Source organism: Ranitomeya variabilis, chromosome 1, assembly GCF_051348905.1.
Source record: "Ranitomeya variabilis isolate aRanVar5 chromosome 1, aRanVar5.hap1, whole genome shotgun sequence".
Lineage (NCBI taxonomy): Eukaryota > Metazoa > Chordata > Amphibia > Anura > Dendrobatidae > Ranitomeya > Ranitomeya variabilis.
The window spans coordinates 606,054,739-606,076,539 of record NC_135232.1 but is presented as its reverse complement, the minus strand read 5'-3'; the positions used below and the strand labels follow the sequence as shown (position 1 = coordinate 606,076,539).

At 43.8% G+C, this 21,801-nt stretch overlaps 1 protein-coding gene across 2 annotated transcripts in view; it reads left to right on the top strand.

The window, feature by feature from the left end:
* The window catches only part of LOC143770331 (uncharacterized), a 600,942-nt gene that overhangs the window by 185,489 nt on the left and 393,652 nt on the right, over positions 1-21,801 (top strand). For both annotated transcript variants that reach the window (XM_077259855.1, XM_077259863.1), the window contains one exon: positions 10,362-10,427. In XM_077259855.1, the coding sequence (XP_077115970.1) occupies positions 10,362-10,427 (66 nt within the window). The remainder of the gene's footprint in view (positions 1-10,361; positions 10,428-21,801) is intronic.

The window sequence follows — 21,801 nt, the reverse complement described above, 5'->3', positions numbered from 1 at the left end:
GACTGTAGGACCTTTGGTGATACATATGAGGTATCCTCTGAAAGAGAGCGACCCAAACAAGAGGAGCTAGGTCACTCCAAGTAATAATGGTATAAACACGAACGTGAAGAATGAGACTAAGAAGAGGAATATGGGGGAGGAGAGAGGATGGAAAAATAAAAGGGGGGAGGGGGAGGAACCATGGAGTCTGATATAGAAGGGGGCAACTTGCACCCCTATAATGACGTCCATCTAACCCGTATTGTTCAATCTATCTTCCTTATGGCTTAGAAAAGAGGGATTGAAAGTCCTGAGAGTCCATAAACAAAATCCAAGGACTCCAGACCTGCAGATATTTCTCCATTGAACCGTTAACCTCAGCGGACAATTCCTCCATACTTTGAAGGCTGGTCATCTCCCTGACCCATTCAGACACACTAGGAGATTGGGAGGATTTCCAATGTCTCGGGATCACAGTGCACGCAGCAGTTAAGCAGAATCTTAGGAGCCCCTTTTTCTGGAAGCGAAACGAGCCCGGGAGGATAGATAATAAAGCCACCTGGGGGGAGTTGGTCACCAAGTGACTACTAATGGCTTGATAAGCGGAAAAGACAGAATCCCAAAATGGCTTAATAAGCTTACATCCCCACCAAATGTGTAGCATGGTACCTCTCTCTACTCCACAACGCCAGCACCTATCGGAGACGGAGGGAAAAGCGGGGTGTAAGACATCAGGACAGCGATACCACCTGGTGAGAATTTTGTAATTCTTTTCCTGTGCGGCACAGGCAATAGAGAATTTATGTGAATATACGAATGCCTTCCTCCACTCCGCCTCCGATATGGCAACTCCCAACTCACCCCGCCACCTCTCCACATACTTGGGGAACTTGTCTTTGGTATTTTGGTTCAAAAGAGCATATATTAAGGAGACAGCATGTGCAGGTGGCGACCCCAACAGGAAAAGCTTTTCAAACGGCGTAGGAAGGGAGGAGTATGAGCCTGCGCCCTCTGGAGACAAGAGGAAGGATTTTAGTTAGAGGTATTCCAACCAATCAGAAGGGCCCCCTCCCTCTAACGGCTGCACTGATTCGAAAGCGGGCATGGCCGAACCCTTGAGGACATGAAAGCATCTGGTATTGTCCCCTCTCTCCCACCCAAGAAAACTATCCCTCTCCACCCCCAGGGGAAACTCCGGATTAGAGAAGAGAGGCATAAGCGGTCCACTGCCTAAGGACAGAGAGCCTCTGCGGGTCTCCAGATCCCATCCTCTAAGTGTATCTATAAGGAGGTCAGCTTCAGAACTGAATTGACCTCTACTTTTAGGGCTGATCCAGGGAAGGTTATGGAGTGGAATTGTAGAGCTAATTTGTTCTATTCCCACCCATTGTTTGTCTGAACTGTGGAACTGCCAGTCTAGCATGCGTGTCAATAGCGCTGCTCTGTGAAACAATTTGAAATTCGGTAGACCCGAGCCCCCTGAGCCTTTGTGCCTATATAAAGTACCCATGCAGATTCGGGGAGCACCACCCCCCCCCCCCCCCCCACAAATCTGTCTGGAAAATATACAGGAAGCGAGGAAGTACATCCATTTTTATCGCATTTATACGGCCGAACCATGAGAGCTTCCGCTTATCATAGCTACCTAAGTCTTTCAAAGTCTTATCCTAAAGGGGTTGGAAGTTTAAAGAATATAGTTTAGTATGATCTGTCGGGATGGTTACTCCAAAGTATCTTAATGCTGTTTCCTGCCATTTAAAGGGAAAATTATCTTTAAGATGTTGAACTTCATCTCTAGATAAAGTTATATTAAGGGCCTCTGATTTAGAATAATTCACTTTAAAATTACTAAGATGGCCAAATGTCTCAAATTCTTTGACTATGGAGGGGAAGGAAATGCGAGGCTGTGATATAAACATGAGAAGGTCATCTGCATATAAGGCCGATTTATATTGACATACCCCAACTGGAATACCGTGAATGCTGGGGTTCTTTCTAATGGCTATTGCCAGATGTTCCATTATCAATACATACAAGAGAGGGGACAGAGGACACCCCTGCCATGTACCGTTGTTGATGTGGATAGGGGAGGACAGGAACCCATTAACCCTAACCCTAGCTGTAGGGTCCCTATATAGAGAGAGAATCTTCTCAATAAATTTGGTGCCCAGGCCCAATTGATGCAAGGAAGCCGACATGAAGCTCCAACTGACCCGGTCGAAGGCCTTCTCTGCGTCAACCGAATTCAAGGACAGGTTTACCACTCAATAGGCTCACTGCTTCCATTACAAGGAGAAGAACCTCAATTTCTTCAACTCTTCTTCATGGGAAATGCAGAAGCAGAGGCTCAGCGGAGGTGCTCTTTAATTCCTAACACTCACCTTGATATTGTCACTATTTTGCAGCACTTCACTCCTTCACTCCAACAATCCATATATTCAACTTTTCAAGACTGCACTTGAATGCATGCCAAATGACGATTACAAGGTTGTCATTCAAGCTGACAAAACACCACAAGGTGAACATCAGCGACATTTCAATGCTCCCACATTTGATGAGGTAGCCTTCTTGATTGTAGGTAATGATTTTCAAAGCTGTGACATTGTGCTTCAGAAAAGGAACAATAGTTTGCAACGAGTAGCAGAAACTCACAGGTCCTATGATGGTCTGCAATATCCAATCATCTTTTGGCAGGGACAGGATTGCTATCAGTTTGGAAAACCTCAGACAGATCCCACAACAGGCAACCCTTCAGGAAAAAAAGTGTCTGCCATGGACTTCTAAGCATATAGGATCATGACAAGATTTGCAGAGGAAAATCACATCTTGAAATGCAAACACCTCTTCCACCAATTTAGTGTTGACATGTATGCAAAGATTGAGAGTGAACATCTTTTATATATCCGACTAAATCAAAAGAAGCTCAGGGCAGAGGAATATATTCACCTTAGAGATGCTGTTGCAAATGATGCTGATCCAAAAGAGTTGGGGAAAATGGTTATTCATCCATCAACTGTCACTGGAAGCCCATGACACATGCATGAATACACACAGGATGCAATGACTTATGTGAGAAAGTATGGCCATCCAGATCTTTTCATCACCTTTACTTGCAATCCTGACTGGGATTAAATTGGAGGGCACCTGTTGCCGGGCCAAAAAAACAGTGAATCGCCATGACCTTATTGCTCGAGTTTTGAAACAGAAACTTTCAAAAATGACTAATCTTATGACAAAATCACATATTTATGGTGAGACACAGTGCTGAATGTATTCAGTTGAATGGCAAAAAAGAGGCCTTCCTCACGCCCACATCTTGATCTGGCTGAAGCAAAAAGTTCAGCCTACCGAAATTGACAATATCATCAGTGCCAAATTGCCAAACCTTCAGATTGACCCATTGCTGTTTGACACCATCACAAAAAACATGATCCATGGTCCGTGTGGGAGTCTCAACAAAAATTCTCCCTGTATGATTGATGGCAGGTGTTCAATGCATTACCCACGATCCCTGGTCCAAGAAACCCAAACAGGACAAGATGGATATCCAATCTACCGAAGAAGAATGCCAGGGGATGGTGGTTTCACAGCAAAGCTCAAAATGCGTATTGGATCATCACTCCAAAAGATAGAAATAGACAACAGGTGGGTAGTGCCTTACAACCCTTTGCTCTCAAAAATCTTTCAGGCCCACATAAATGTCGAATCTTGCCACTATGTGAAATCAATCAAGTATATCTGCAAATATGTCCACAAAGGAAGTGATCAAGCAGTTTTTGAACTCCAGAAAAATGGACCTATTATTGTCAAAGTGGAGGCATTCCAGATGGGCAGGTACATAAGCAGCAATGAAGCTGTTTGGAGAATACTAGGATTCTCCATTCATGAGCGCTACCCACCAGTTGTGCATCTGAGTGTGCACTTGGAAAATGGACAGAGAATTTACTTTAACCCAGCAAACTTGCAGCAGCAGCTCCTAACACCACCTAAGACCATTTTTTGAGCTGTGTCAACAAGACCCTTTTGCAAAACAATTCTCTACTGTGATTTACCAAAGTACTACACTTGGAATGCCTCCAAAAAAAACACTGGAACGGAGGAAACAGGGGCTTGATATTGAAGGCTATCCAGGGGTGAAAGCAACTGATACTCTTGGTCGTGTCTACACTGTTCATCTATCAAATGCAGAGTGCTTCTACCTGCGCATGTTACTTTATGTTGTCAAAGGCCCTACATCACTTCTGACCTGAAGACCGTCGGAGGCCATGTGTGTGAAACATTCAGGGAAGCTTGCCAAAGAAAAGGACTTCTGGAAAATGATGGACACTGAGACATGACACTCGGTGAGGCAGCAGCCACACAAACCCCAAAGCGACTAAGACACCTCTTTGCTATTATTCTAACAACCTGTAGCATTTCAAATCCTCTTGAGATTTAGACAAATTACAAAACTGATCTCACTGAGGCCATCCTCATGCAGATTAAAAGGGAAAATCCTCAGCAACTCATCAACTTCACTGAGGAAATGTTCAATTAAACTTTAATGTGCCTTGAAGATCAGTGCATAGCAATGTCAGAAAAAGCCTTACAGTTGCTTAGTTTGCCTGCTCCAATAAGAAATCCTAAAGGCATCCAAATGTGTAGGGAGATTTTCATAGAAACAAACTACAATATTGATGAACTGACAGCATTTGTGTCTCAGAACGAGCCAATATTGGTTCAGTGAAACCAACAAAGGTGGGATTGTCTTCCTTGATGCTCCAAGTGGAACAGGAAAGATATTTGTAATCAAATTGCTCCTGGCAAAATTTTGACAACAAAAAAAGATTGCACTTGCAGTGGCATCTTCTGGAATTGCAGCTACGCTTTTAAAAGGTGGCAAGACAGCACATTCGACATTCAAACTACCACTTAACCTGTCTCATAGTGACAGCCCCGTGTGTCATATTGCCAAGGGATCAGGACTGGCCAAATTGCTTCAAAAATGCAGTGCCATCATTTGGGATGAATGCACCATGTCACACAAAAGGGCTCTGGAAGCAGTGGACAGACTGCTGCAAGACCTGCGTAGCAACAAATATATAATGGGAGGAGTAGTTGTTGTTTTGGCAGGTGACTTCCGCCAAACACTACCTGTTATACCAAGATCAACCCCTGCAGACGAACTCAATGCCTGTCTCAAAGCATCGGAACTTTGGAGAAAAGTAAAGAAAATGTCCCTGAACACAAACATGAGGGTCTACATGACAGGCGATGTTTCTGCTGGACTGTTTTCGAGCCAGCTGTTGACTATTGGAGATGGCAAATATATAAGAAAAACAGCCGCACTCAAGTCTTTGCATTTATGTAGAAAATTTAGTTGCTTTTATTCATGTGCACAGGCACCACCAAATAATTTTTAGAGAAAAATGCGGGTGATTGCGACGTTTCGACCAGGCACGGTCTTTCTCAAAACCTCACTGCAAAATAAATATATTGTATAAGTGTGCTGTACAAATATACATGTGCCAAAAAAGTGAAATTCATCCAAACATAAAGAGGAAAAAACAAACAACTTCCAATAAAAAATATACAGAGAATATATACAGCTCACAATATATTAGATAAGGACTCGTCTCAGTCCAAAGGCAATTAATTATAGCATATAAAGAGTTAAGTTAAAGTCCCATGATGTCAGGTTAGAGCAAGGACCACTACAAAGTACGCACTTATGCTGAAGTAAAATTCAAGGCTAGGTATAAATAGACACAGGTAGACGAAACTGATCAAGCCACCATACTGAAGTACTGACCTTATGTAAGAGGAGTGAATGGGAAAATAAGAGTATAGGAGAAGAGTCCCAAAGAACTAGAGAGAAAAGAGGAGAGCACATGGTTAAGTATACATTGAATGCAAATAAACCAAGAGAGGCAAAGGCCATGAGATGATATGAAACCGCAGCATTTACCAGCTCCAGGCAGAGTTCAGGAGTAAGGTGTCCGTCTCATTGGTGATGCAGTGGCTAATGTGGAGGATGCTGGCGCTTTAAATAGGGCGCCGGTGTAGTAATATCCGGTGTATGACGGCGGGCAGCTCTGTGGGCTGAAAATGAGGTTTGCACCGCAATGATGTGCGCGCGCCATCCCGGCGCATGCGCAATGGATGCCGAGGACATGTGTCGCAGCTGCGCAGTAAGTGCAAGGGGGCCGGAGCATGCACAGTGCGTACCAATCGGCCGAACTTAACAACGCCAATGCAGGAGAATATCACAGACGTTTCCATGCTATGTACACACCAATGTTAGCGGCGAAAATGAGGCTGGACTGCCCTAAGCTGGGTGGAACTTAAGGAAAAAAAATAAGGAAAAATAAGGAAAAAAGAGAGGGAAGGAGTATAGAAAAAAGAGAGGGAAGGAGTATAGAAAAAATAAGCAGGAAGGAGTACAGAAAAAAAAAATAAATAAAAAAAATAGAAAATATAAAAAATAAAGATAAAAATAAATTTAAAAAAATAAATAAAAATAATGATGAGGATAAAACTACGGATAGAATACACCAAGACCTGGTTTAGTACAGGGAGACCATAATCATGATGCTGATGTGGAGAAAAAAACGTTAAAATAAATAAAATAGAATAAAAAATGAAAAAAATACAAAACAAATGAACACTATGGAGAAATAATAAATGATAATGGAATGAAAAAATTAAGAAAATAATGAAAAAAATATAATGAAAAAAGGAAATAATGAAAAAAAGAAAAAAAGAAAAAAATGAAGAAAATATATAATATGAAAAAAAAGGTGACAAAAAATTGAAAAAAAAAGGTACAATAAATAAATAAATAGATAAACCGTAAAACTAAAGCGATGAAAATAAAAATTACAGAACAAAACAAAGAGTTGGAAAAATGGATAAGATAAATACCAAAATGTTATCCAAAATAAATAGGAAAAAAGAGTAAAAATAAAAATAAAAATAAGGAGCTTTATAGTCATGGTAAACTTACCAAAAGGTGGTAGATTGTAGTGAAAAAAATAAAGAATTCTCATGTACTTCCTTCCTAAGAAGTCTAGAAAAGGAGAAAGAAATAAAAGGTGATTAGAGAGGCGGTCTTGATCCAGAAACATAAAGTAACCAAGATAGTTAACATATAACCAGACTGTATATCAACATTCTAAAAGGTGAAGTCCAATTCCCTATTAAGGCCTTTGGGGGCCATAGTCTGCTGTGTATAGATCCAGAAGGATTCTCGTTCTTTGAGGAGTTTTATATGATCACCACCCCGTCTTGGTTGTTCCACTTTCTCTATTACCTGGTACCGGAGTTGAGATACGAAGTGGTTGGCCAAAGCAAAATGATGGGGGAGCAGGAGCCAGGTTTTCTTTAGTCTAATGGTAGAGTTTTCTTTAGTCTAATGGTAGACTTGTTGCTGGAGATTCTGTCACGTACGTGCTGTATAGTTTCACCCACGTACATAAGGCCGCAAGGACACTTGATTAGGTACACAACATAATTAGTTTCACAAGTGTAGAATCCCTTAATCATGAACTTCTTACCCGTATGTGGATGTGCAAATTCACTCGACCTAATCACGTTGGCACAACAGGCACAACCCAAGCAAGGGAACGTACCCACCCTCTGAGTTCCAAGGAATTTTTGTCTTGGTTGTTTGATGAAACTTCCGATGTCGGCCTTAACCAGGCTGTCTTTAAAGTTCCTTGGTCTGCGTTTGCACATCAGAGCTGGGGCTTGAAAGGCAGCTACTTGTGGGTAGGCCTCAGAGAGCAGGAGCCAATGTTTATTGATGGTCTTATAGATCAAAGGCATGGTGGGGTGGTGGGTATGTATAAATGGTATCCGTTCCTGTTTAGGGGTTTGTAATCTGGAAGGAGAGTATTCAAGGGCCCTCGTTCTTTCTTTTTGGAGAATCCTATAGGGATAATTCCTGTCCCTGAATTTTTGTACCATGTCATCTAATCGAGATTCAGTCAGGTTGGAGTTTGACACTATGTTAGTAACCCTACGGAATTGGGAGCGTGGAAGGCTTTCCCGTGTTGATTTGGGATGGCAACTTGAAAACAAAAGCAGATTGTTAGAATCAGTGGGCTTCGTGAAAATATCCGTATCAAGGCCACCTCGGTTATTCTTGATAACCAAGGTGTCGAGGAACGGAATTTTAAGAGTGTCACAGTTGGGTGTAAATTGTAATTCGGGTCTGACATCATTAATCTGTGATACAAAGAGGGAAAAGGTATCAGCTGGTCCGTCCCATAGACAGAAGACGTCACCTATGTAACGGAGCCAGCATTTTGAATGTATCTTAAAGAGGGCATTATTATAGATGTGCTTGTTCTCAAAGGTGTCCATGTAAACATTGGCATATGCTGGTGCCATGTTGGACACCACGGTGGTCCCACAGATTTGCAAGTAGAACTGGTCACTGAACAAGAAATAGTTCTCTCTAAGGACCCTAGAAAGGAAATCCAGTATAAGGTGTTGGGCTTGTGGACTCAAGTCAGAGGTCTGTAAGAGGTTGCCCACTGCCTCCAGACCCAAATCATGTTTAATTGAGGTATAGAGACTCTTAACATCCAAAGTTGTTAAAAGACATTGTTGTCTTTGTAAAGTGGAATTCTGTTTGATTATCTTGATAAAATGACCCGTGTCGAGGACAAACGATTTTTTTTTTTTTAACAAATGGGGTGAGATATTTTTCCAAGAAAATTGACAGAGGAGAAAGGATGGAATTTGTAGATGCCACGATAGGGCGGCCCGGGGGATTGATAAAGGATTTATGAATTTTGGGGAGGACATAAAAAACCGGTATTGTTGGGTGTGGGTTTGTTAGAAAATTGGCCGTTTGTTGGTCTATGCAATTGTTGGAAAGGTATTTACTCAGGATTGCATCAATTTTGGACCTAATATTGGGGGCGGGGTCATATGATAGCCTCTGATAAGTAGATGTATCAGCCAGTTGGTTGTTTATTTCCTCAATGTAGTCATTTCGATTCAGGATGACTATGGCCCCACCCTTATCCGTTGGTTTGATGATTATACCCTTATTAGTACGTAGGGATTCTATGGCCTGTTTCTCTATAGGTGTAATGTTGTGCCTGGTAGGGAAGTCATCTTTCTGTTGCTTCAAGAGCAAATCCTGAGTGTCCCTCTGCTCAAGCTTGAAGCTATCCCATGGGGGGGTTGGGCAAAAGGAAAGACCCCTTTGTAGGACTGATAGTTCGACAGGATTCAAGGTGTAGGAGGAAATATTTATCACAGATTTCGCATTCCTACCTGTGATCTCGTCACCATACGTTCGATTAGATTTACGTTTTGACCTCCTTGTCGGTCTCCTCCTCGTTGTCTCCAGTTGCCCCTCCCGGGTGGTCTGCTGGACAGATCACCTTCCCAAGCAACATTTGTTGCATTGTGACTCCCATTGAGGAGTTGAAAGCAAAGGTTTTTCCAAACATTCAACTCCACTTCAAAAATTCTGGCTGGCTGTGTGAAAGGGCTATTCTAGCTCCCAAAAATGACAGCGTCAACAAGATCAATCTTCAAATTCTAAATCTCCTTCCAGGTGGGTGGACAACCTACAAGTCAGTGGATACAGTAATAGACCCTGCTCAAGCATTATTGTATCCAACTGAGTTCTTCAATTCCTTGGAGCCACAAGGACTTCCTCATCACAAGCTCTTTCTAAAATCTGGAGCACCTATTCTGCTATTGAGAAATTTGGATCCACCAAAGCTGTGTAATGGAACAAGACTCTTGATTAAGAACCTGTTTCCACATGTAATTGAGGCAACCATTTTGACAGGATGTGCCACAGGAAAAGATGTTTTCATTCCAACAATTCCTCTCATTCCATCTTATTTGCCTTTTGATTTTAGATGCCTCCAGTTTCTTGTTCGACTGGCATTTGCTATGTCCATCAACAAGGCTCAGGGACAGTCCTTGAAAGTAGTTGGAATCGATTTACAATCTCCATGCTTGTCTCAAGGTCAACTTTATGTGGCCTGTTCAAGAGTTGGAACAGCCAAAAATCTGTTCGTCTTTGCACCTGAAGGAAAAACTAAGAATGTCGTTTATCAAAAGCCTCTCGAATAAGTAGTAGATTACTTCACATTACTTGGCCAATTTAGTTAAATCTGTGTGGAATATCTCTGGTGTTGAAATATATGTCGTGAAATGCTTCTATTAGCTTAGTTTTGCCTTTTAATAATTACATTTCTATCTATTTGTTTTGTGGTTTTTGTGTGCAGAATACATTTTTGTTAACACATTCTATTTTGCTAACAGCAGTTATTAACTCGGGCGAAGCCAGGTAGTACAGCTAGTAATCTTATATATGTTATGTTTGTGCATCTAGTGTCACAAATTGTTAAAAACTGTCATTTTTTTAGGTGACTCTCTAATGGAGGAAATCCTACTGGATAAACAGGGGCACCAGCTTACCACATTAATGAAAGGTAAAAATGCTTTTAGTTTTCATTACACTAAACCAGAGGTGTAGCTTGAAGAAAAGAAGGTACTTCAGCGTAGGAAAATATAAAACTTCGTCTTTAATGGAGAAAATTAATAAACGCAGGCACAATATGGATAACATGTAGGTCCCAGAGAGCTACCAACCAACACGTTTCAACACTCCGGTCTTCCCCATCCCCTTTTTTGATACAGAGGTGTAGTTTTGGGTTCAGCTCAGGGGACAGAACATCCGAGTAGGCCCCTAACCAGGTAACCAATTACAAATAGGGTGACACACCCCAATTGTGGGTATAGAGGAACATCAGGAGATAACCAGGTTGTTACTGAAAATAAATCTCTACAAAAAGACTAACACCAATATTGCCACCATATGAACAGTGTCCACATTTTGCCCCTAGAAAGTAATACTACCCCATGTGCAATACTCTGAGTGCCCCTATAACAATAATGCTTCTTTAAGGTCCACTTAACATTTCATAATGTCCGTTGAGTTGCCAATGTACAGTTCCTCTATATACAGTATGGTGGCCCCACAGCTACCCTAAATACAGTATTTACCCACAGCTCAGCTATACACAGTATGATGGGCTTACAGCTCCCCTATACTTAGTATATGGGTCCACAGCTCCTCAATACATAGTATGATACCCCCACAGCCCCCATACAAAGTATGATGCCCCCACTGCTGTCCCAAAACACAGTATAATGACTCCCTCAGAAGCCCTCAAACTGTATGATGGCCACCACAATAGAACCCACACTGTATAATGGCCCTCTTACTGTATAATGGCCTCTACAGTAGTCCCCACAATTTATAATGGCCTCCGGATTAGATCACACACTGTTTAATGGCCTCTGCATTAGTTTCCACACTGAATATTTGCCCCCATGGTAGGGCACAAACTCTATAATGGCCCCCACACCATAAAATAGCCCCCAAACATTATGAGAACACCCCACAGATTATTTTTATTTTTAGAGCACCATTGATTCCATGGTGCTACACATGAGATGGGGTTACATACAAAATACAAATACAAATTACAGTGAACAAACTAACAGACTGGTACAGATGGAAGAGGTCCCTTACAGTCTACCGGTTAATTGGGAAGTATACAGTAGGTTGGGGGCTTGCAGCAGCTTAGATGGTGGTGAGGTGGCAGCAGGGTTATCGCAGGCTTCACTGAGGCGACGGTAGGGTCTGTGCAGGCTGTAAGCTTGCTTGAAGAGAAGTGTTTCCTAATTCCGTGTTGGGCCACAGAACTCCAGAGTATAAGGGATGCTCAGGAGAAGTCATGGAGGCAATTGGGTGAGGAATATTTAACTGCAGAGGAGAGAAGAAGGTCTTGAGATGACAGGAGATTACATGTTAGAAGGTAAGTTTGGAGAGATTAGTTTGGAGATATGCGGAGGAGACATTATGGACGGCTTTGTAGGTCAATATACAGTAAATAGTTTGAACTGGATACATTGGGGAATTGGAAGCCAATTAAAGGATTTTCAGAATATAGTAAAGGACGAATAGCAAGGCGAGAGATGGATTAGTCATGCAGCAGAATTAAGGACGCACTGGAGAGGCAGGCCATAGAGGAGAATATTGCAGTAATCGAGGCAGGAGATGATGAGCATGCAGGCTGGCCCACAGGGCCAGACCTGAACCCAATCGAGATGGTTTGGGGTGACCTGGACCGCAGAGAGAAGGCAAAAGGGCCAACAAGTGCTAAGCATGTCTGGGAACTCCTTCAAGATTGTTGGAAGACCATTCCCGGTGACTACCTCTTGAAGCTCATCAAGAGAATGCCAAGAGTGTGCAAAGCAGTCATCAAAGCAAAAGGTGGCTACTTTGAAGAACCTAGAATATAAGACATATTTTCAGTTGTTTCACACTTTTTTGTTAGGTATATAATTCCACATGTGTTAATTCATAGTTTCGATGCCTTCAGTGTGAATTTACAATTTTCATAGTCATGAAAATACAGAAAAATCTTTAAATGAGAAGGTGTGTCCAAACTTTTGGTCTGTACTGTATGTGGGGCCCAGCCAAAGTATAAGGGCCCCCACACTATTCCCCACACTGTATGATTGCCACCACAGTAGGCCTCAAACTGTATAATGACCTCTACATTAGCCCCTAAACTGTATGGCCTCCATACTTTGGGACAGTAGTCCCTACAATATATTAGGGGGACCTCCACACTGTTTGAGGGTCCCTCATTGTTTATGATGCCCCCACAGTCCACCATAAGTTTTAAATAAAATAAAAAACATCATATACTCAGCTAATCCAGAATCCTGACAAGTCCACCGGCAAAGCCCGGGTAGACCAACGCACTGATGTCATAGCGCCGACGCATGCAGAGGATGTCTAAGTTATGGCATGATTATGTCACCGCTCCTGGACTCTGATGTCCTGTACGGGTACCGGTTCCTCGGCCAGTGCAAATTCTTGCTGCTCTGTAGGCCGCAGGCTTAAAGCGACCTGCAGTGTGCAGAATGGAGAGCGGTAGTGCAGTTACATTATAGCTTCCTGCTCTACTGCACAGCTTAACTATATTGATGTGCTGCCCATGCAGATATAGTTAAGACTAGCGGTAGCTGTGGTTGGCCCCTATGAGTGCAGGGCCCTGGACAACCACCTCCACTTGTTTACATTTGTTTTATTCTGTTTGGAAGTTCTGGAAAGAAAATCGTGGAGTTTTGTAAATCAGAGAATAGAGACAGTTTAATTATTTGGAAATGATGAAAAAATGGAAACAAATTTCTCTAAACATCTCCATTTATTCAGTATAGTATAGAGTATACAGAAGTGGAGTGCCACGTACAGAAATCCTCACACTACCACAGCAACACCAGGCCGCATGTTTCTCTTTCTACTGTAAACAGTCTGCGTAGTCTAAATCTGCTCCCATGGCTGCAGGGTCTCTGGACTTGTCTCCATTGAGCACATCGAGACATCATTAGTGACTACACAAGAGCTGCCAGCAGTGAATCTTGATGATTTGTCCAAGTGCATTCAACTGCCGAACCTTCCTCAGACAACCATTAATAACATCAGTGATAGCCGAGGCTGTAAGTGCAGGGATTTTTGCACGTCTCTTATTCCAGAATGAAGAAATCTGTAAACTTTGTTTCCATTTTTCATCATTTTCTTATCATTAAAATGTCTATCCAATCTGCAACTTTTACAATTCCACCACTTTTCCTATTACAGAGTGAAGCTGGGCTCCCCTTATACTGCTAGTTGAGAAAGTCTATCAGGAGCAGGAAGATAAGGACTGGAAGAAGTTGTGTTACAGGGATAATTTCCCTCAGCAAACCCCCCCCTCCTCCATTACACTGTGCTAGAAGGAATGCTGTGTACTACTGTACCTTTGTAAAGAGTCTTGATCTGTGCTGAATTGTGCTATCAAAAGAGACTGTTAGTTAATGTGCCTCTAAGTAGCAGCTGTACTGTTTATGAAGCCTGTGCTTAAGAGACTTAAACTGCACTGGACATGCTGTGATATTAAACTTCTGTTCATGAGGACTCTATCAATGTCTGCGTGAGCAAGTGGATCCATCTTGTGCCTGAGGAAGCTGTAGTGCATGGTCGCCCTGAGTAACGGTTCCCCCAGAGTTCCAAAGAATTCATGAGTCCTGTCCCGCCCTTATCTGAACCTAGTGGCGTACACGTAACATTGGTGGCCCGTACGAAGAATTCTGAGCGGGAATTAGCGTGTAGAGGGAAAAGAGGCAAAGTGACTGGAAAATACAGCAGCACAGCACCTCAACTCAACTCTGCTACACCACTTAAAGGGGACTTGCCCTAAAGCAGCACAGCACCTTAACTTAACTCTGCTGCACCAGTTAAAGGGGACCAGCCCTAAAGAAAACTCACTAACAGCAATGGATGTGGAAATACAAATGGACAGAATCAGCGAATTGCTTCTTCAGTTAACATGTGTAGAATTGAGAGCAGTGACAGAACATATAAAGATGTCAGAAGAACAGATCTCTAAAGCACACTCCCGCAGATAACTTGTAGCTGCCATTAATACACACATGGATGAGCTGGGGAGAAAGAAGCTGAAGATGTCATGGGGACGTTCCTCCAGGAGCTAACACAGTTTCTAACCGGGTTGAAGTTGGAAGATGGAGGGGTGGCACCAATTACCAAGAGCGGGAATCTCCTTCCTCAGACAGAACTATAGATGTTGAAAAAACAATTCACAGCCTTAACAACAGCCCTGCAGAAATCTAAACAACCCTCTAAATGTGTGACAGATTCTGACAGAACCGTTAACCTGCTTGGATTTGATAAATCAGGAAAATAGTACTCTCCAACACCACAAATCACCATAAGGAAAGAGTTCAAGATCCTGGGACAGATTGGAGAGTGTGAGCAGTTCTTATATGAACTTGTTGCACCAGATCGATGCAGGATTATTGAAAGTCTACCAGCCAGATGAGATCATTGAGGGGGTGGTGAAAGCGATCCGCAGTATGCTAGAGATAAAAAGTTAATTGATCCTACCACAGTAGAAGATGATTTTAAAAGGGCACTATAAAAAAAAGAGTACTTCAGAAATGTTCAACCGACTCATCAACATCTCACAGAACATTAATGAATCACTCCAAAGTTTCTTGTTCAGAGCGATTGAACTTAAGAATACTGTAGACTGTTGTTCACATCCAGAGATGTAGGGGCGGAAGAGAAATTTGATGCTGGGCTAGTCCAGAAGAAGTTCTTGAGATCGCTGGGAATGGGCTTAAACAGCAAATATATTAAGTTACAGCTGAAACAGTACCTAGAAGATCCTGGCATCTAGTCCTAACTGAAAAAATGAATGAGGCAGCTAGTTTGGAGTCAGAGAGCGAACAGAAGTTAAAAAACTGCTCTGCTCCTAAAACCAACAAAATGAGTCAACTGAAGCTGGAGACCCCCGGTTGCCAGTCCGAAGAGCATGATGAAGACCATCCAGTACCACTGCCGAGAGAGAACCTTAAACCACCAACAAAAGAGAGGACAGCCAGAGCTGACTGGGAAGAAGTAATAGGAGAACTGCAAGCTGAGCGGATGGAGGTGAAAGAGTTGATTCGTTCCAGGCCAGGATCTGTATCTCTCAGACCCAGGAGTGGGTTCCAAAACAGAAGATACCTAGCTTGTGAGGCATGCCGTTCATCAAATCAGAGTGCAGTATGTGTACACTGTTTAAGATGTGGTCACAGTCGTTTGGGTTAAAAGACCGGAGGCTGCCAGTGTGGGGCGACTGATAACCACAACACAAAGGAGGCCCCAGAAGCAAATCCAAAGCCCACCAACCCCCAGAATGGCGCATGAGGTAAAACAGCTGCATCAGCACTATCCCCAAGTGTGTTCCTATCTACAACAGCTGCAAGAGAGACTGGGGCATCGGTTACTTAATGCCCAGTGCGGAGGTCTAAAGTCGTACTTCTCGGAGGACGATTCCTCAGTCAGTAAAGATAGCCTCATCAGCCTAATCGGTGAAAGGTGCTACATACAGTGCCAGCTAGATGGATTCCTGGTAAGAGTACTGTTGGACACAGGAGCCTAAGCGAGCCTTTTAAATGAAGAATGGAGAAGGTGACACCTGTCTCATACCTGCCTATGGTTGCTAAAGGAAAGATATATATCTTGGTACCGTGTTAGCCAGTAGATAGAAAAACATTTTTCTGTGGTTGCTAAAGGAACTCTTAGGATCAGTGGAACTTCACGGCAAAACCAACAACCAGACTGAAATTCCTTTCATAGGCTGGGTGGAAGTGACTTTCCAACTCAGGACCACTAAGGACAGCAACACCATCGAGCTTTTGGTACCTTTTCTCGTGACCAGTGATCAGAACGTGGCAGAGGATACTATCCTGGGTTATAATGTAATCAGTTAGGTCATCGTGAAACACAAGTCAGGGACACTGATCGTGGATGAAATTGCCATATCGTTCACCATACCCAATGCTGTGGCAGAAAATGTGATTCATAGAGTAAAGAAAGCACAGAATAAAATGGACCTGAAAGAAGTCAAGGTAGGCCTGAACCCAACCATCATCCCTGCCAACCAAATAGTGGGAGTGGGGTGAGGAGTCTGGGTTCGTGCCAAAAGACTCCTCTGAACTTCCAGAAGGCCTAGTTCAAGGTGAGACTCTGCTCTTGATTCCTACAGGTGGGTTTGCCCGAGTGACAGTGCCGGTCAGGAATACTACAAAACACAAAATTAGACTGGATCCAAAGACTGTGTTAGGTCACATCGAAACCGTCAAAGTGGTATATCCAGCCGGTGTGAGACCCGCCCAGTGATCTACCATGAATTCAGTCCCCCCACCAAGGAAGAGGAGTTGCCAGGGGAGGAAATTGCATGACCCACCTCAGGATCCTGGGATCCCCCAGTTCCCCTGGAACACTTGTGTGCTGAAGATCTAGCGGTAGCAAAAAAGATGCTGAGAGAAGAGTGTCATGCATTCTCTAAAGATGACTCTGATATAGGCTGTATTCCGTCATTGCAGTTGAATATCAATTTGAAAGACATGACCCCTGTAACCAAAAGTTACATGTCGGTGCCGTATCTGTTATACAGTGAAGTAAAAGAGTATTTACAAGATCTAATCAACAGAGTTTGGGTCCAAAATTCGAAGTCGTCTTATTCCTCTCCTATTGTCTGTGTTAGGGAGAAGGACGGTACATTGAGACTAAACCGAAAGTCAGTACCTGATCGACACCTGATACCAAAGATCCAAGATATACTGGATAGCCTATCAGGAAGTACCGGGTTTTCTGTCCTTGATCAGGGTTTGTCGAGGAGTCCAGTAGACCTTTGACAGCATTCATCTCACCATGGGGATTATATGAGTGGATCCGCATACCGTTGAGCATGGAGACATGTTTAGAAGCATTGAGGGACGACATCTGCCAGCTGTACTTGGATGACAATGCGGTACACAGCAAAACCTTCCGGAAGCACGTACAACATGTGAGGACCGTACTTTAGCGGTATCAACAACATGGAGTTAAGTTGACCACAAAGAAGTGTGAACTGTTGAAAAGGCAAGTCTGATTTGTAGGGAAAATTGTGTCCGGAGAAGGATATACCATGGCCCCAGCAGAAATCGCTCCTATACTCGCCTTAAAAGATAAGCAGCCTTCTACTGTCAGGGAGGTGAGGCAGATCATAGGAATCCTTTCCTACTATTGTACTTATATCCGGAACTTCTCCAGGATTGCCGCCACACTATATTTCCTCTTGGGGGGACGACAGAGTCAACAACACCCATGGAGAAAAAGAAGAACGTGGGCAAGACTGGACTTAAAAGAAGCAATGCCATTTCATCCCAGTAGCCCACTGACTGGACATCAGACCACCAGGAGGTATTGGAAGAACTAGCAGATTACCTGGTTCCAAAACATTGACTAACACGAAGAGAAATTACCATCTACATTCTGAAAAATTGGAGTTCCTGGCATTGAAATGGGCTATCTGTGAACGATTTAGAGATTTCCTCTATTACAGAAAAGAGATTGAGGTTTACACTGACAATAACTCCTTGACCTATGTTCTTACTACAGCCAAACTGAATGCAACGGGTCAGAGATGGGTAGCTGATCTAGCTGACTTTAATTTCAGTATTAAGTACAGGCCAGGGAAATGCAATGCAGATGCTGACGGATTGTCGAGAATGCCACTAGAGCTTGATGCATGCAAGAATGCTCAGAGGAAGTCAGTATGGAAGGTATTGAGAGCACTACCCAAGCAGTACAAGCTCATCAAGAGGAAGACACACCATTGTGGTGTCCGTTGACGGTGGAAACCACCATAAAAGTGAAAGAACGAGATCACCCCCTGTCCATTCAACAACTACCAAAAGGAACAATCCATAGAGAACAACAGGAAGATCAGATAATTGCCAGAGTACTTCCTTATGTGGACCAAAATCGTTTTCCAAGTAAACAAGAGATAATGAGTCACCAGCAGTATCGGTTTTAGTTAAAGAATGGGCGAAGCTCTTCCTCAATGAAGATGGTATCCCGTATCGTAAAGGACGACAAAAACAGCAGTTGGTGCTACCCAGAGTGTACCGTAGGTTGGTCTTCAAAGAACTCCATGAAAACATGGGACACCTGGGAGTGGAAAGAACAACAAAATTGATCCATGAACGTTTCTTCTGGCCGTACATGCAGAGAGATATTGAGAGGTACGTGACCAGGGAGTGTGGGTGTTTGAAAGATAAACATCCCAAACCATCAACCCGGGCACCTATGGGCAACATCCAGACTATGTATCCATTTGAGATGGTATCAATAGACTTTTTACATCTCAAGACCTGCAAGGGAGGTTCCGAATACATCTTGGTGGTGATGGACCATTTTACTCGATTTGCTCAAGCATATGCCACGACTAATAAATCTGGTTTTACAGCGGCAGAGATCTTCAATGATTTTGCTTTGAAGTTTGGGTTCCCTACGACCAAGGAAGAGAATTTGAGAAGCAGCTCTTTGCCAAATTAGGAAAGTACTGTAGAATTCAGAGATCCCATACAACACCCTATCACCCAGAGGGTAGTGGACAAGTGGAACGTTTTAACCGGACATTACTGTCAATGCTGCGCACTGACGAGAAGAAAAATTGGAAGATTTCTCTGTCAAAAGTGGTACATGAATAAACTGTACCAAGAGCTAGGCAACGGTTACTCACATTTCTTCCTGACTATTCCTCTGACTCCTCCTGTGTACTGCGCTGACCTCTCTGTGTATGACCTTGGCTTGTCTGACTTCTCTTTCATTAGCTGTGACACCTGTGTTGTTGTTCAGTGTTGCTGCGCTGTGTGTACAACCTCTTTTCCTTAACCAGCACCCCCTGGTGGAGGCTGTACTACACTGCACTGCAGCAGCACATTACACTCCAGATGTGGATAGTGACCTTGAGAGTACAGATGAAGAAGAGCACATTGTTATATCTCTTGGACCGGCAAGGAAAAGGATGTTTTATCCTCAGGAGAGTGAAGTAAGTCCTGAGGCTCCAGAGTTTGTACCAAGGAGTACAGATGAAGTCCAATTCAGTTCTGATAATTGAACACCGATCGGCACTCAGGAGGAGCAGTATGTTAGGTGTCAAGTTCCCGCCGCTGCACAGGGGGAATCTTGAGCCATGTCCACTGTGGTCTCACATTCACCTCCAGCCACAGTGGAACCTGCTGAGCACAGACGTCAATCCCAGCGTCTGGCTCAAGCTGATACAGTGCGCTTGGGTACTGCTACCTATCCAGGCTCTGCCTTTGTAGCCAGCATTGTTCAGCAGCGAGCAGGCATTTCATTGACCAAGTCCTGCTTTTCCCACACTGAGCATGTCCACGGGACGACCTCCCATTGGAGGTCGGGGGTCACATGCTCAGGTCCTGTTGCGGTTCCTATTGGACCATCAGGAAGGTCCCGGAGCGCTACTGCTAGAAAAAGTTCGCATGGCCGCTCAGCCATGCGCTAGTGTAAACTTATTAACTTGCGTGTGTGGTTGAATGCCTGTCGATGGATGAAAGCTCCAAATCATTCCCATCCCTAGTGTTGTTGCCTACTCGCGAATGGTAGAGCTACCTAGCGCCCGACAGTGCTATCCTGCACAATTGCACAAGTTGCTGAATTCAGTTAGCAGCGACCGCCAGAGCGGCACCGTGTGCAGATAGTGCGCTTTCCTGGCCCTAGTTAGGGTGGTTAGTGGTGTCGCCTGTGCGGTAAATTTTTACTTTAGTTTCCCTGGCACCGCAGTAGCGGAGTCAAGCGCAAGAGATCTAGAGGGACTCTTACCCTGAGTCTGGGGCAAAGTTTTGTGTCGCCTTGCTTGCGCTCCCTGTGCAGTATCGCGGCCCTGTGACGTAACAGGGTTTGCTTCCTTCATACCGGGTGAAGCTAACCTGTCATGAATCCCCAATGGCTAGGGATAGCACAGGACAAGCAAAGTACAAATAAATAACGGACGAGCTCTAGGGTGATGGAACCTGGGCTGACCGCTGCCCTACGCCTGACAAACGCAACTAGAGATAGCTAGGGAGCGTGCCTACGTTGGTTCTAGACGCCACGCACCAGCCTAAGAGCTAACTAGTACTGCAGAGAAAATAAGACCTCACTTGCCTCCAGAGGAATGAACCCCAAAAGATATAGTTGCCCCCTCACATGTATTGACGGTGAAATGAGAGGAAGGCACACACATAGAGATGATATATATAGCTTTAGCAAATTGAGGCCCGCTGTAAACTAGAAAGCAGAAAGATACAAAAGGGGACTGAGCGGTCAGCAAAAAACCCTAATCAAAAAAACCATCCTGAGATTACAAGAACCCATGTGCCAACTCATGGCACATGGGGAGAACCTCAGTCCACTAGAGCTACCAGCTAGCATAGAGACATAATAAGCAAGCTGGACAAAAAACCAAACAACTGAAAATCAGCACTTAGCTTATCCTGAAAGATCTGGGAGCAGGTAGGCAGGAACCAAACAGAGCACATCTGAATACATTGATAGCCGGCAAGGGAATGACAGAAAGGCCAGGTAAAATAGGAAACACCCAGCCTCTGATGGACAGGTGGAAACCAAAGGCCGCAACCCACCAAAGTCACCCAGTACCAGCAGTAACCACCAGAGGGAGCCTACAAACAGAATCCACAACAGTACCCCCCCCTTGAGGAGGGGTCACCGAACCCTCACGAGAACCCCCAGGGCGATCAGGGTGAGCTCTATGGAAGGCGCGGACCAAATCAGTCGCATGAACATCGGAGGCGACCACCCAGGAATTATCCTCCTGACCATAACCCTTCCACTTAACCAAATACTGGAGTTTGCGTCTGGAAACACGAGAATCCAAGATCTTCTCAACAACATACTCCAATTCTCCCTCCACCAGCACCGGAGCAGGAGGCTCAACCGAAGGAACAACGGGCACCTCATACCTCCGCAACAACGACCGATGGAACACATTATGAATAGCAAACGATGCTGGGAGATCCAAACGAAAAGATACAGGGTTAAGAATCTCCGAGATCCTATAAGGACCGATGAACCGAGGCTTGAACTTAGGAGAAGAGACCTTCATAGGGACAAAACGAGAAGACAACCACACCAAATCCCCAACAAGAAGTCGGGGACCCACGCGGCGACGGCGATTAGCAAACTGCTGAGTCTTCTCCTGAGATAACTTCAAATTGTCCACCACCTGATTCCAAATCTGATGTAGCCTGTCCACCACCACGTCCACTCCAGGACAATCCGAAGACTCCACCTGACCAGAGGAAAAACGAGGATGAAACCCCGAATTACAAAAAAAAGGAGAGACCAACGTGGCAGAACTAGCCCGATTATTAAGAGCAAATTCGGCCAGTGGC